We start from the raw sequence: 16,399 nt of genomic DNA, 5'->3' as shown, positions 1-16,399 counted from the left end.
GGCTTCTGCTACAGCACCTCCCAAACCCACGACATCTACCGCCTAGAAAGATGAGGGCAGCAGGCGCATGGGATTACCATCACCTCCAAGTACCCCTCCAAGTCGCGCACCATCTTGACTTGGAAATATATCGCAGTTCCTTCATAGTCGCTGGATTAAAATCCTGGGACTCCCTCCCCAACAGCACTTTTGAAGTACCTTCACCACATGGACTGCAGTGGTTCAAGCAGGCAGCTCATCACCACCTTTTCGAGGGCAATTCGGGATGGGCATTAAATGCTGGCCTTGCCAGCGACATCCTCCTCCCATGAACAAATTTTAAAACAATGTGGGAGAACTCCAACAATTGCCTGTAGAACTCTTCGGCAGCAGCTTACTGAAGAACGCAGCAGCAGAATGATCTCTGTTTCCCTGCTTTAAGTCATCTCCAACACCTGTCCCAATCTTTCCACCCTCAAATAAATGGCATATGCCCAAAGACCAACATTGAATGTCATGTTAACTAACATTGCAGGGTCGCCAGCTACTGCAGAACACTCATTGCACACAAAGATATCAAATAAGATTATTATTTTACAGCCTTAAACAAATGCCTGACACTGTCACCCTGGTGTGAGCCCCTCGTGCCTTTCTTAAGTGCTCTCTTACCTACACTCATGCTCCTATGAGCTGCTACCCCAGTGACTGCAGCATGGGAGGTGGAAAGCTACTGTGGCTTGATCAAAGGCTCTTGAGATGCTCGCAGTTGGTAACCCCTAGGTGGTGAGAGTCCAGATGTGCTGTTACCCTGAGAGAGGGTAACACATTCCAATCCCGTTGCACGACTGACCCTACATTCCCACTGATCTGCAGGAGAGCAGACCACAGGAGATCTGGGATGTAACTGAAGTCACTATCCATTTGGTCTCCAGCCTGACCAGGGCAGAGGGGATAGTGGGGCCCAGAGCCTGCACGGCCTTAGTATTAGCATCCCTGAGAAATGCTTTTACTGGTGGTACAGACGCCTGCAGGGTGGGCTCAGATGCGACGTCCACTGAGGTGACCACACGCTCCATGGTTGATCGCACTGTGTTGGTGCCATGTGCCAGAACCCCACACATGTTGGTCGTGGACTCCTCCACACACTCTGATATATAGCAGAAATTCGCTGGCAGGCAGTCCAATGCATTGAGCAATTGCTGGTGCACTTAAAAAGAAAATTGCTCTAACAACTGGGCCCCTGAAGTCTGCACCTCTGTCCTCTTCATGAAATCTAGGACTCAAGCTTGTCTTCCAGTGAGCTGTTTCCTGTGCTGCCCTTTCTACTTGCACTTGCTCCTGCTTACTTGTGCTTGGTGAATCACCAAAAGCAGACCTCTCTAACTCGCTCTCTGTACCACGCGGGTAGCTGATTTCTGTGCTGGTGCTTGGAAAGGTGAGGGCACTCAATCTGCGCACTGCAAGGTCCGAGTCATCTGATGTACCTTCAAAGAGGGGAGAAAGACCAGGGTTAGAACATGATGGCAAGGATAAACAGTAGCAGATGAGTGGCAACACAATGGATTGCCAGATTGTCATGCTGTGATTGTGAGAGAGAGAGTTCAATAGAAAGAAAAAAGGAAGGGAAAATGCCCAAACTTCCAGCTATGTCTGGCCTCCAGTCTGGTCATCTTCACTGCTGCTTGTCCTTTCTCTGCCAATGATGTTGATGGCAGCCTTTTCCATTGGTGTCAGTGTCTGCAGTGTAGAGGCAAGATCTCCTCTTGGTCTTGTACTTTCCCTTCATTTGTGCCAGCTTTTCCTGCAAGAGAGTGGAAGTGCTTTAGACTACCCTGTCGAAGGGTTTTCAAGTAACTAAGGGTTGTCTGAGGCAGCTTACCATAGTGTGCATAATGAGAGAATGAAGCAGCAAGTGTAGCCAAGAGGATGAAGTAGTTGTGAGGACAGCAGCAGATTTTGAATGTGCAGAAGGAGGTGCAGTGAAGTGTCCTGTCATGATTGGAGGGGAAAAATGGGAAGGGGAATACTGGTCTAAGGTAAAGCGGCGCAGAGCAATGCAGAGAGCAAGAGAAATGTGAACGTATGTCTTACTTTGGCAATCGTGGTGAGGCCATTAAAATGTTTTCCTGCACTGCAGCCAGGCCCTTGGAACAATGCTTGATGCATTTACTCACTCTGTCGCCTCTCTCCATTCAGGATTTTTTCAAGGCAAAATTGGGAGCTTAAAGTTAGTACATTGTAGAGGAAATTTTCCTGGGCTTGTGCACTGGATCACCTGGGTGCAGTGAATATCACATAATCGGCTGGGTCGGAGTACATGCCTGTAAAGGAACTTGCCCGATTTTCCTCCATTAATTTAAATAAAAGAAAATTGAGCAGATTCCTTTCAGGTGTAAGCTCCAAGCAACCCAGTTTGTTGACTCATGCTGCACCCAGGCAAACCATTGCACTTGGGCCCAGGTCCAGGCCCAGGCAAATCTCCCTTGTGTCTTTTATATTGTATTAAAATGGCAGTATACTCAAGGTACAGAACATTTGTGATCACCTTGATTGATTATATGTTTCTCTAACAGGTATGTGTATTGGACTGATTGGGGAGCTAATCCTAAGATAGAACGAGCAACACTAGGAGGAAGCTTTCGTATGCCAATTATAAATACCAGCCTAGTATGGCCAAATGGACTGACAATGGACTATGAAGATCGGAAACTCTACTGGGCTGATGCTTCTCTGTATGTTTATAATTATGTTTATTCCTTTCCTTCCATTTAATGTTTCTTATATCCTTATTTACAAGTTATTCAGATTTAATTTTAAGTTTTTTGTGCTCATATTAACATTGTGAATTGTAACACTCCACCATTTCAAGCACCTAGTATTAACATCAGGTCAGGTACAGCATCAGTTAGCTCATTCTGCTACTCTGCTCCAACATTGTGCTTTTACTGCAACCACAGAAGAGCACCATTCACTGCAACAGTGTAAAATTTCAATTTCCATTTGCCGCAACACCCATCTTTGTGATCACTCTAAGTGAGATTGTCAATTTAAGAATATATATTTCTAGAGTGAGAGTAAGCCACTTGAACCACCAAACCAGGAGGACATTAATTGCTTCCATGTTGTCCCTCGGACCACTGTGCATAATGTGTTGTGCCCTATATAAACTGAAAAGGAATTTGTTTTCTAATGTCCAGCTAGTATGTCACCACCAATACACAACCATGGAGAAGAATGCCCACATCCCTGGGAGCTCTTGTGATGCTTTCAATTTAAGGTAATGATCTGTACCACCCTTATTTGAAGGAGAGGGTGAATGGTTTCTGGGGGATTCCCCTACCCAGATTCTGCCCTCCCACCTTCCCTCCTGCAAGACCTTCCCAAACACCTATCCTGCGACTTAACTTCTTGCAGGTGAGCCGTCCTTTGGTGGTGGCTGACTGCCTCCCACTCCCGTCTTCGGGCCAGCTGCAGCTTTCAGGTGAGCAGCTGACTGGCAGCACACAGATGAGGCTGAGAGTTAAAATAGCCAGGGCCTTAAATCTGGGTCCACGAGTGCATTTTATACTCGCCCTTTCCCATGCCCACCTGAAACTCGCTGGGAGTTAAAATCGACCCATGGATGTTGGACAAGTAACCTGACATTACAAAGGCAGTGAAGGTGTCAAGGCAGGTAATGGATAGGTGGGTGCTATCAGCATACATATGCAAGCTGATCCTATGTCTGCGAATGATGTCGCCAAGGGGTAGCAAGTAGATGGCAAATAGGAGGAGCTAAAGATAGATCCTTGGGGACTTCGGAGGTAATAGTGTGGATGCAAGAATATAAGCCATTGCTTGAGATGCGCTGACGATTGGTTAGGTAATTTTGCAGTATTACTTTGAGTTACAACAAATACAGTCAAACAAATTTTTAAAAAATCACCTTTCCATTGTGTAATTATTTATGATCGTAACTCTGTGCTTTGTTTTTGCACTTCAGTGGTTACATATTTTCAAATTTGTCTCCAATGGTTTCCGTGCGTTTACTACTCTAAGCGGCCCACAGTGTATGAGAGTTATTTGAAAATGTTAGTTTTAAATAATCAATATTTTCTGCAACATTCAATGATATTCTATTTCAGACGGAAGATTGAACGCAGTAGTCTTACAGGTACAGACCGTGAGGTGATTGTTAGCACTGCAATTTACCCATTTGCAGTGACCCTCTATGATGAGTATCTCTACTGGACAGACTGGAACACGAGAAGCATCTACCGGGTCAATAAGCTTGATGGGTCAGACCAGACTGTGATGATACAAAACCTTCCACATCGTCCAATGGATATCCACATCATGTCTGACAAGAAGCAGGAACAATGTAGTAATCCATGCGATCGATTTAATGGAGGCTGCAGTCACATCTGTACTACAGGTACTGACTATTCCTACCTAAAGCATTTGAATAATAGGCTATAAAGTGACATAAGATTAATCTCTTTCAATTCTACATTCAAACCTTCCCTTGAGAACACAACTTATGCAAACAGGAACATAGGAAGATCAGGACTGAAGTAGGTCATTCAGCTTCTCGAGCCTGTTCCACCAATCAATTAGATCATGGCTGATCTGTACCTCAACCTCATTTACCTGCTTTTGCTCCATATCCTTTGATTCCCTTACCTAACAAAAATCTATTAATCTCTGTAGTGTATGTACCTTTAAGAGGAACTATGTTTTTGAAGCCCCTGTATACTGTAGTACCAGTAGTGACCACTCGGGTATATAAGCCTGTGTAGCGTCTTGTGTTGTTAGTTCACCTCCAGACTTTGTTCAGTAAACACTTGTTAAATCAACTTCTGCATTCCGTGTCTCCATTAACACACGGATCTAACAGTGGCGACGAGTTAGAAACGAACTTACCTGCAATTCGGCAGCACCTCAAGGGGATCGATTCCTCAGACGAAGGTCGAAGCCAGGAGCAAGAAAAAAAAAATAACTCGAAGAAACTCGAAAACGAGGGCCAGGCTTGGTCTCCAATCTGTGGTTTCCCCAGCTAAACGGGCTGGTGGCAGGTAGTGCACTGATCCTTCCTGGGCTGCGGCGGGCTAGAACTCGATCGGGTGGCTCTGCAACGGGGCCGGGCAGCGAGTCGGGAAGCAGAGGCAAAGAGAGAGAGAGGGTGGAGCACTCGGGGCAGCCGGTGCTGCGAAGCAGGTCGGCGTTCGGACCGAGCAGAGGGAGGGGAAAGTCCCAGAGGGTCCGCTCCACGACGGGAACGGTTCTCCAATTACGGAGAGAATATTGAAGCGATATATAAAAAAAATAGAAATACCGCGAAAAGCTGCAGGTCGCAACGAGAACCGCGGAGAACAGCGTTGGCAGCAGCGGAAGCGCGGGAGGCGCCATCTTAACTCGGGGAAGAAAGAAAAGCGCGGGAAGCGCCATTTTAGATTTTCAAGATGCCGAAGACTGGCAATATTACTGCTTTCGATAGTGATATAGAAGATTGGACCACATATGTGGAAAGAGTGGAGGCGAATGAAGTAGCGGATGATAAAAAGGCATCGGTACTTCTAAATCTGATGGGCGCAAGGACATACGGGCTGTTACGAAACTTGATCACTCCAGCCAAACCGATTGACAAGAATTTTAAGGAGATTGTTGATACCCTACAGGAGCACTTAAACCCAACACCGCTGCTGATAGCGGAACGATTCAAATTCTTCAGGAGGAATCAGCACAAGAATGAAAGTAACGCTGATTACCTCACCGAGTTACGAAAGCTGTCAAAGCACTGCCAATTCGGGGCAGGACTGGCAGATTCTCTACGAGACAAATTCGTCTGCGGTCTCCTAAGCGAAGGAACACAGAAAAGACTACTTTCTGAGAAAGATTTGACACTGGACAAGGCTTTCAGTGTGGCTGTATCATACGAAGCAGCCGCAAGAGGAGCTGCAGAGATACAGCAAAAGCCACAGGACTTCGGCACCCATGAAATGACACGGGGTTTCGAGAGATGTTATCGCTGCGGCAGATCCACCCATGACCAGAAGGACTGCTGGTTCAAGGACAAAGCATGCAGGCAATGCGGAAAGATGGGACACATTGCACGTGTATGCAGATCTGGAAAGAAATCCGCTGACAGTAAAAAGGTCAATAAGGAAAAGTACAGAAAGGTACAAATGATGAAGGTCAGTAGCTCCGAAGACCAGAAGAGCGATAGCGACTCCTGAAACAAGAGACTAAGCTGTCTCAAATTACATAATGTAATTGCCAAAGAAGATTACCAGACCATTTGGGTTACCCTCACGATAGCAGGGTCCCCAGTCAAAATGGAGCTAGATACAGGATCAGCTCTGACCGTCATGAGTCGACGGGATTACGAGCGGCTATTTCCGCATATACCTTTGAAAGACACATCCATTGTCTTGAAGACATATACGGGGCAGAAAGTATACCCCAGAGGGAAAATAAGGGTGCCTGTTGTATACAACGGCAAGGAAATACAGAAGTTGTATTTATACGTTCTGCAAGATGGTGGTCCACTGTTGTTGGGACGTGAATGGATCAGAAAGATACGTTTAGACTGGCACTCCATTCAGGCACTGATGGTGACCAGTAAGAAAAAAAACGATGATGACGTCATACCTGGACGATTAAAAGAAATCTTGGCTAACGCCAAAGAAGTGTTTCAACAGGAACGAGGAACCCTGAAAAGCGCCACCGCCTCAATAAAAGCGGAAGATGCATCAATTCCCAAGTTTTTTAAGGCAAGGCCGGTGCCATACGCAATTCGTCCAGCCGTCGAGGCAGAGCTGGAGAATTTGGAAAAATCAGGCGTGTTATCCAAGGTAGATTGGAGCGAGTGGGCAACACCCATCGTCCCAGTCATGAAGAAAACGTTGAATAATGATAAATCTGAAGAACAAAGAAAAGTTTGCATCTGTGGCCGGAGGGAAACGTTTCACCAAAATTGACTTAGCACAGGCATACCTACAGATGGAGGTTGAGGAGGCCTCTAAAAAGTATCTCACGATAAACACACACAAAGGCCTGTACCAGTACAATCGACTGGTTTTCGGAGTGGCATCAGCTCCGACTATCTGGCAAAGAGCTATGGAGCAAGTCCTGCAAGGGATTCCGGGGACTCAATGCTACCTAGACGACATCCTTGTAACAGGAGAAAACGACAACGAGCACCTTGCCAATTTGGAGCAGGTGCTCACTAGGCTGAGAGAACGGGGCCTACGAGCAAATCGCCCCAAGTGCGAATTTTTCCAGAATCAAATATCATATTGTGGCCATGTCATTAACGAAGAAGGGTTGCATAAGTCACCTGAAAAAATTGACGCGGTCGTAAAGGCCCCAGCGCCTGAAAAAGTCTCACAATTAAGGTCGTTCCTGGGATTAGTAAATTACTATCATAAATTTTTACCAAACTTGTCGACGATTCTGCACCCGCTTAACGCACTGCTACAAACGGGAGTAGTTTGGAAATGGAGCGAAGACTGTAAACGTGCCTTCCATAAATGCAAAGGCTTGATCACGTCCAGGGAAGTGTTGGCTCATTACAACCCATCACTGCCAATCAGACTGGCGTGCGATGCATCCCCTTACGGCGTGGGAGTGGTATTATCACATAGATTCCCTGATGGCTTGGAGCGGCCAATAGCTTTTGCATCACGCTCATTGAACTCAGCTGAGCATAACTATGCCCAAATCGACAGGGAGGCACTCAGCCTGGTGTGGGAGGTGAAGAAATTCAACCATTACCTACACGGACAAAAATTTACCTTGTTGACTGACCATCAACCCCTCGTCTCCATATTCAACCCTAAAAAGGGCATTCCCATCATGACAGCACAAAGGCTACAGAGGTGGTCCCTTTTCCTCGGGGCACACCAATATGACATAGAATACAAAGGAACAAAACAGCATGGGAATGCTGACGGGTTATTGCGCCTACCATTGCCAACGGTGGAAGAGGCGCCTACAGTGGACCCAGTGGAGATATTCCACTCGATCATAGTGGAATGTCTACCGGTGACAAATTCTACCATTGAAAAGGAAACGCGAAATGACCCGACTCTCTCACGAGTCTACGATTTAACGGTGAAGGGATGGCCAGCACATGGCGAACCACTGTTGCCAGCATTCTCGCAAAGAAGAGAACAGCTGTCAGTGTGCCGAGGAACCTTGATGCGTGGATCCAGAGTGGTGATTCCACCCAAACTCCAGGATAAAGTGCTAAAGGAGCTTCACGAGGGGCATCTGGGTGGAGTGAAAATGAAGAACTTAGCCAGAGCGTTTGTGTGGTGGCCAGGTATCGATGGAGACATCGAAGAAATGACCAAGAGCTGTCTAGGATGCCAGAAGGTCCAAAACGCCCCACCACAAGCCCCTCTACATCCATGGGAGTGGCCCTAATCTCCATGGCAAAGGGTACATATTGACTTTGCTGGTCCATTTATGGACTCAATGTTCTTAATCGCGGTGGATGCACACTCCAAGTGGCCGGAGGTAATAAAGATGTCCTCCACCACCACGGAAAAAACCATCACAGTATTAAGGACCACATTCGCCAGGAATGGGCTGCCTGAACAGATCTGTTCTGATAATGGACTGCAATTTGTATCCGAAGAATTCAGGAAGTTCTTAAAAAAACAATGGGGTTAAGCACTACACGTCCGCCCCATACCATCCCGCCACCAATGGATTGGCTGAAAGGTTTGTCCAGACCTTCAAGAAGGCCATAAAGGCCATGGGTAATGAAGACATAAATCTACAACATAAGGTAGATAACGTCTTGTTTGCGTACAGGAATGCAACACGTGGTTACAAACCAAACCCCCGCCATGATGTTTTTCAATAGAAGACTAAGATGCCAGCTGGATTTGGTCAAGCCAAACGTCAGAAGGGACGTAGAAAACTGGCAATTTCAAAGCATGAATGAAAGGCCAACTAGAACCTTCCAGATAGGTCAACCAGTTTTGGTTCGGGACTACCGTACCGAGAAATGGCAGCCTGGAACTATTTGCACACGACTAGGACCACTGATGTATACCGTGGACATTGGAGAAAGCATAATAAGGCGCCATGCTGACCAGATCATAGAGTCATCCGAAAAAGGACAACCTACACCACAACTCTATACGCCTAGTGATGAAGCAGAGATACCCATAGTATCTACCTCCAATCCGGTGATACTGGAACCAGATGAACCCGACACTGGCATTGAAGCCGAATCGACCTTGCCAAAAGAACCTACTACACCACCGAGGCATTATCCGGACCGAGTCAGGAAGCCTCCAGAGAGACTGAATTTGTAATTGATTAACTTCAGCAAATGTGTATATTATTGTTCTTGTAAAAATGTTATTTAATGATTACTTAAAATGTTATGTACTATTTATCTAAAAGGGGAGGAATTGTAGTGTATGTACCTTTAAGAGGAACTATGTTTTTGAAGCCCCTGTATACTGTAGTACCAGTAGTGACCACTCGAGTATATAAGCCTGTGTAGCGTCTTGTGTTGTTAGTTCACCTCCAGACTTTGTTCAGTAAACACTTGTTAAATCAACTTCTGCATTCCGTGTCTCCATTAACACACGGATCTAACAATCTCAGTCTTGAAAGTTTCAATCGCTGCAGTATCCTTTTGGGGGAGAAAGTTCCAAATTTCCACTACCCTCTGTGGGGAAAAAATGCTTCCTGATTTGACCCCTAAATGGCTTAGCTGTAATAAGATTATGCTCCCTTTTTCTGGATTTCCCCACTAGAGGAAATAATTTTTCTGTATCTACCCCATAAAATACCTTTTTTAACAATTTTGCTTAAATCACACGTAAGAACTTGGAAATATATGAAGAAAATATGCTGATTTTATTCTGGAAGCTACAGATAGAATGTAATGCTGCAAGACAGGCAGATTGTTTTTAACAAGTTTGCTTCAGGACACTGTTCTTGAGAAAAGCACACCTAGATCAGACACCACAAAAAAAAGTACACAATACTTCATAGACCCAATGGCCCTTAATTTTCACTGATTCTCTGTTGTCTTTCCTTTTCTATTATAATATTTTTTTTGATATACATTTGTTCCAGTTTTGGTTTCAGTTCATAACTCATTCATATCTCCTCACCTTCTGAGGTGGACAATATACAGTATGTGGGTATTAGATGTGTTTCTGGAGAGAAGGGATTCATGAATTGCAAATTAGTCCAGCAATTTGAAACAAAAATAGAGGGATGTAGACTGAGATTTTCCTTTTCAGTGGCTATGCAGCCATAAGTGTGGCAGACTCATGGAATCTGTAATTAGGAGCCAGTTCTGTGGGAAATGACAAGGGAAGCCCACCTAGCTTGTCTTTTGCTGTCGATGTACTAAAATCCTGTGCTGTCAACTTGCCATTTCTCCTTTGAACATGCATCTGGATATATAGTCCAGCTATCTTTGAGTATCATGCATTTAGAAAATTACATGTGAGAGAAGGAGGTATAGTAACCATTTAAACTGCTTTGATAGTTTGAGTTCCTTAGCATTGTGGTCTTTTCCCAGTCATATTTGTAACATGGAAATAGTAGATTTGTTTGTTGCTTGTTTGCTAACTGAGTACAAGTACTGTGCTGCAAATTACTTTTGTATTGTAATTGTACTTTAGGGCCCCAAGGTGCAGAATGCCAGTGCCCTGCTCATGGAAACTGGCGCCTGGTTAATAACAATAAGGATTGTGTTTCATCCGATACTGCCACATGTGGCACCGGCTACTTTACCTGTTTGAACGGCCGTTGTATCCCAGAGAGGTGGAAATGTGATACTGACAATGATTGTGGAGATCAGAGTGATGAAACAGAGCGAGTATGTGGTACGTTCCTTATTACTATCTGCAAAATCTATCTTGGTATAAATATCATGATGTGTAGCAAACCTGAGGAAGATGGAGGCATCAGAAGGAATTAGATTTCAGTCTCCAGTGATATACAATGGAAATGGAACTCGTATAAATACCTTCTCTGTTGAAATGACAAGTAGCAAATGGACTATTGAATAACATAATTTTAGTTCATAAAGGGTAAGGGTAATATTACTTTAGCTGGAGGCTGCTGTTACAACCTGAGCCAGTTTTAGCACTCTTACAAAAATTTGCAGTTATTGTTGAGTTATGGTGGCTCTCCAATTGCTTCCTTTCTCCCTTTCCCAACAGTTGCATGGTTAAGGTGAGAAACTCACTACGTGGGTACAAATCTGCAAGTTACCACTGCATAGTACAACTCACTGAAGCTCTGCCATAATTGTCATGCTCTAAAGTCCAGTACAGGTAGACTACCCTTTATCCGAACTTCCGAAAACCGAAACCCTCTAAAAACCGAAGGTTTTTTCGTTCAGCGTAAGTCGTGCGCACGACATGACCAGAGTGGCGCACGACTTACGCTGAGCAGGGCAGAGGGTCACTGAGTTCCCTCCTGGGTAGGAGATTGCAGGCCGAGCTGGGCAGTGTGAAGGAGGTATACCGGGAGAGTGAACCCAACAATACAGCGGCCCGTCCGATAGCTGCAGCGGCCTGTCCGATATTCTTTTCTCCCCGACCCCCCGCCGACCCCCCACCCTTTCGGATAAGGGATAGTGTATCCTTTATCCGCACTTCCGAAAACCGAAATCCTCTGAAAACTGAAAGTGTTTTCGTTCAGCGTAAGTCGTACGCACGACGCCGACCCCCACCGCCGCCGACCCCGACCCCCGACCCCCACCCCCGACAAATTTCCCAGTCTTATAAAATACCTTCCGAAATCCGAAATTTTCCGAAAACTGAAACACGGCTGGTCCTGAGGTTTTCGGATAAAGGATAGTCTACCTGTATTTTAAAAGCTACCTAGTACATATTTAGTGGCAGAAAATAGTATTGTGTGAAATGTTTTGCTTTCACTGATCATTTTAATTCATGTAACTTACTAAGGCTGCGGATTGATCCTATGCAAAGTTTTAAAAGTTCCCACAGACCAATTATAAAAAAATAGCACCATGTTGAAGTTGCACTGCAGCCGCTCCAAACTGCAGTGTGAGACAGCCTCCTGAAGGGGGGCTCACACTGTTTGGCTTTAGTGCACTTAGGAATTAAATTGGGTCCTGAAGCTACGATTCTGCTGTCTGAATAAAGGAGCCAGTTTTAGAAACACATGCACATTGCTTCTCTGCAATTTGAAATGCAGAGTGTTGAATCTAAAAGCGCCCTTAGATAGCTGTCCTGCAGAGACTATCTGCCCTTCCAGCTGAAGTGGGACGTGATAAACCAAGAGATCAGCACAAAGCAAAAGCTGAAAAGTATAAGGATGAAAAACGCTGAAATAAATATTTTTTATTCTGTCTTTCATGCAGTCCACATGGGAAAAAATGCACATAGAGGTATCTGTTCTGTGGTTTTCTAATAAATATATGTTCATTTATTTACATTTGCCCATTATTTATGAATAATGCTGTAGATATTTATTTTTCTTTAATTTAAACAAAAATCTATAATAACGTCTATTGTGGGTGGACTCTAGAATGATGTCATGAGTTAAGCTTCCCACAGGGTCAGCTTGGTTCAGTTAGTAGCACTCTGGCCTCTGGTTGTGGGATTAAGCTCTCCTCCAGGACTTGAGCACATAATCTAGACTGACACTTCAGTCCAGTGCTGAGGGAGTGCTGCATTGTTGGAAATCCTGTCTTTTGCGTGAGAAATTTTAATCCAAGGCCCCGCCAGTCTCTGCAGGTGGATGTAACAGATCCCATAACACTTTGAAGAATAGCAGGGGTTTCTCGGAGTGCCCTGGCCAATGTTCCTCCCTCAACCAACACCACCAAAAACACAGATTAACTGGTCATTCATCTTGTGAGTACTGTGACTGAAATGCAAAAGAAGGAGAAGAAATCCAATTGCAAATTTCAAATGTGATTCATAGCCATTCAGATTCCTAGCTAGTAACTGGTAAACTATATCTCAAACTATATCTCAGGTTATCAAATGTAAAAAAAAAGAAACTATAAAACCAAAAAAATAAACCATCTTATTTTATTTTACATGCAGCCTATTTGGCAGTGTTTGTATATGTGGAAGGTAACTCTATTTTTATTATTGTGTAAGAGGGATTTGTCACAGCATAATTTTTTTGTATCAAATGGTTTACTTTTGATATCTCTGCTCTTGTCACAGTTTTCCACACCTGCCCACCAACTGCTTTCACTTGTGGGAACGGCCGGTGCACGCCATATAGGTATCGCTGTGACCATTACAATGACTGTGGAGACAACAGTGACGAGGCTGGCTGCTTGTTCCGTACTTGTGATCCCAATTCTGAATTCTCCTGTAATAATGGAAGATGTATCGGCAGTAGTTACGTCTGCAATGGGGTGAACGACTGCCATGATAATGGAACGTCAGATGAGAGGAACTGCCGTAAGTACAATGCAGCCATTCAGCTTTTCTGGAGAGAAGCAGTGTGCTCAAATAGTCATTGATGCAGCAGACAGCATTCAAGAGTTCATAATTCACTTACTGGACTCTCTCAAAAGGATGCTGTGTCCTAGAAGTAAGGATTTGTTGTTTAAAAAGAGTGAAATGCTCACACACGTTGTAGAAAGTAATCCTTGATCTCATTGAATGGTGCAACAGGCTCGAGGGGCTAAATGGCCTGCTCCTGATCCTATGTTCCTATAGTGAAATATCATCTGCATTGGCCTTTCTTTTATCAATAATTCAAAATCAGTTTTTGTGCCAAATTTAAAAAAAATTATCTTGTAGATTGAATTAAACAACATAAATAACACAGCAAAATGTGAATTTATTGCTAAACAAATTTGAATTATCCAATATTTGAATTAAGTAATTTTGAATTAAGAGGAGTAGACTGTAATAAATGCCGTCTTGTACCACACCAGTTTTATATTGTCCTATTGTAGGAGATTGGAGAAATATTTGATCATTTTCTTTAGGATGTGTTTGGTGGCATTGATATGGCTGCTGTTGAAAGTACAAGAGTGAAAGTATTAAAATCAACTCGAACCAAGATGTCTACTATTTATCTAGCTATATCTTATGACTACACAAACTTGCCAACCATGAACCTTACTTCCTGTTGTTGTTCTTTTTGAGTAATGATTTTTATGTCTAAATCTATAATGGAAACTCCCGATGTAAACATTTCTAATGCGCAAACAGTACATCAACATATCAACTTTCACTGTCACGTTTTGTTGATGAACCAACTGAATCACTTAAAACGATTTGAGAAGAAAAAACTTTTTACCTTTTTCTTCCCCCTCTAACTAAAATTTGTTCTATCAAATTAAGGTTTTAAAAATTCAAAAAATCCAAATGACAAGATTGAATTTGTCTATTGCATTATACTTAGGGGAATTTTATCATGAGTGAGCATGTGGAATTGGGTGCGGGTGGGGCAAGTTGGGCAAAATTCACTTCTGGGTTTAATGGAGGTGGGACAAGGGGTGGGTAGCCAACCCGCTCCCAAGAGGCAGGTTGGCAATTTAAATATTTTAATGAGGCTCATAGCCTCTGATTTAACCTGCTTTGCAGGTTTTACAGTGGGCAGCTGAGTTTCCCAGCATGTGAGGTGAGATGGTAAGTGTCTTCACAGCAGGAGTGCTACTTCCTGTCCGCTCACGCTCTCCCACCCACCATTAGATCCTCACTCCTGCATACAAAGGCTCCCGGGATCAGAAACCCCTCGGGATCGGGGATCGGATGCCCCCTCAGGATTGGAGCAACCCCCCCCCCCCCCCCCGGGTCGTGGATTGGACCTACCTGGTCCTGCGGCCTGCTCCTGAGTGCTCCCCGTCCGACTAGATGCCAAACCTGTCAATCAGGCTGACTTCCGGGCGGGGAACCTGTCTGTGCCAAAAGACGCATGCTGTGGTGTTAAACCTCTCCAGCATGCGGGGAAACCCAGACATCCAAATCTCCCTCCCCGGCCCCTGCTTACACAACCAGCCCCTGTTAATATCTAGGCCATTGTGTCCTTTAATTGAATTCATTAAAGTTTTTGCTTGAAGGCTTCACCCCCTCCCAAAAGCCTCCGTATTGGACTTTAAAATATTCCCCAGAGCAATGACTGTTATCTGAAGGCAGTTCCTGCAGTCTCAGCATGTGGAGTGTGCACAATTTGCCAGAATGCACTACAGTACTGTAGTAACTTTTATCTACAACAACAACCTGCATTTATATCTAACCAAATAATACAATGCCCCTTAGTCTCTAATAAAATATATTTGGTTGTTTTTCAACTTAATTTGAAGAAAAGCTAGAGGGCATATTTTAAAAGCTTTATTCAGGTTAAGTTTATAATTTTTTTAAACAGTGACGGTGTGCGTTTATATATTGTATGTGAGAGAGGAAGAAATCATGGCAGACCGTATAAGTTACACACCTTTTGTAGCCTTAGTTGTTTGAATTAGAAATATACCATTAACTTTAGAAAGATTAAGCTATGACAGTGAGATACAGACAAAATGGCCAAGTTTCGTCTTCTTTATAGTGCTTGGGGAACGCTCACCATTTTCTATTTATCTTATTCCCAGTCTTTCAGGAGATGATTGATTTAAAAAAAAAAAATGAATCCATTATTTTCTTCTATAGCTAGCCTACCTCTTTGTCCTCTCAGTCTTTTGCTGCTACTCCGTGTCTAAGAAAACAGTCACAATTAATGCCACTTTTTACCACTCTCTTGCTATATCCCTATGAGACATTTATCCTTCCTGACCTTCTAAACTCAACTCCAGACCTCCTTGTACCTACTGTTTCTTGATTTGAGCTGCCACATTCCTCCAGCCGTATTATCTGTATGTGGGGACCCCACCTGTGGGACCTAAATCTGCCCCTGTGGAGGCCAGTATGCTTCCACTCACTTGGCGTACTTAGGTGTTGGAGGCCCACTCTCCAAGTTGCCTCTACCACATCCCCCACTTCCCATCCCCTAGCCCTGAACCCACATCTCTCTCTAGCTTCTCTCCCATCTCCCTCTATGCCCTCTTCGTGCTCAGCTCATACATGAGACCTACCTTCTGCTCTCTTTACCCCATTCCCACTAAACTACTTACAACCCAACTTCACCTCCTGCTAGCTGATATTGCAAATGGATCCCTCCCCATGGCTACTGGCTCCTCCCTTTCAAAACTGCCATTATCACCTGTCTTCAAAAACTCACCCTCAATCCTTCTGTCCTTGCAAAGTACCACACTAACTTCCACCTTTCTTTCCTCTCCAAAATCCTGAATGTGTTGTCAGCTCCCAAATCCATGCCCACCTTTCTCGCAACTCCCTGTTTAAATCTCTCCAATAAGGTTTCCGTTCACTACAGCACCAAAATTGCCCTAAACAGACACAAGTGACATTCTCCGTGACTATGACCGTGGTGAATTATACCTCCTTGAACCTCTTTGCAGCTT

General features: G+C 44.2%; 1 protein-coding gene across 2 annotated transcripts in view; it reads left to right on the top strand.

Annotated features, from left to right (window-relative positions):
• lrp2a (low density lipoprotein receptor-related protein 2a) overlaps positions 1-16,399 on the top strand; it is a 390,094-nt gene that overhangs the window by 256,668 nt on the left and 117,027 nt on the right. For both annotated transcript variants that reach the window (XM_085986489.1, XM_085986488.1), the window contains exons 41-44: positions 2,553-2,711; positions 4,104-4,393; positions 10,623-10,826; positions 13,152-13,394. In XM_085986489.1, coding sequence (XP_085842615.1) covers positions 2,553-2,711; positions 4,104-4,393; positions 10,623-10,826; positions 13,152-13,394 — 896 coding nt within the window. The remainder of the gene's footprint in view (positions 1-2,552; positions 2,712-4,103; positions 4,394-10,622; positions 10,827-13,151; positions 13,395-16,399) is intronic.

This window comes from Somniosus microcephalus, chromosome 4 (genome assembly GCF_052327205.1).
Source record: "Somniosus microcephalus isolate GS21.2 chromosome 4, FLI_Smic_1.0, whole genome shotgun sequence".
Taxonomy (NCBI): Eukaryota; Metazoa; Chordata; class Chondrichthyes; order Squaliformes; family Somniosidae; genus Somniosus; species Somniosus microcephalus.
This window is presented reverse-complemented; position numbering and strand designations above follow the sequence as displayed.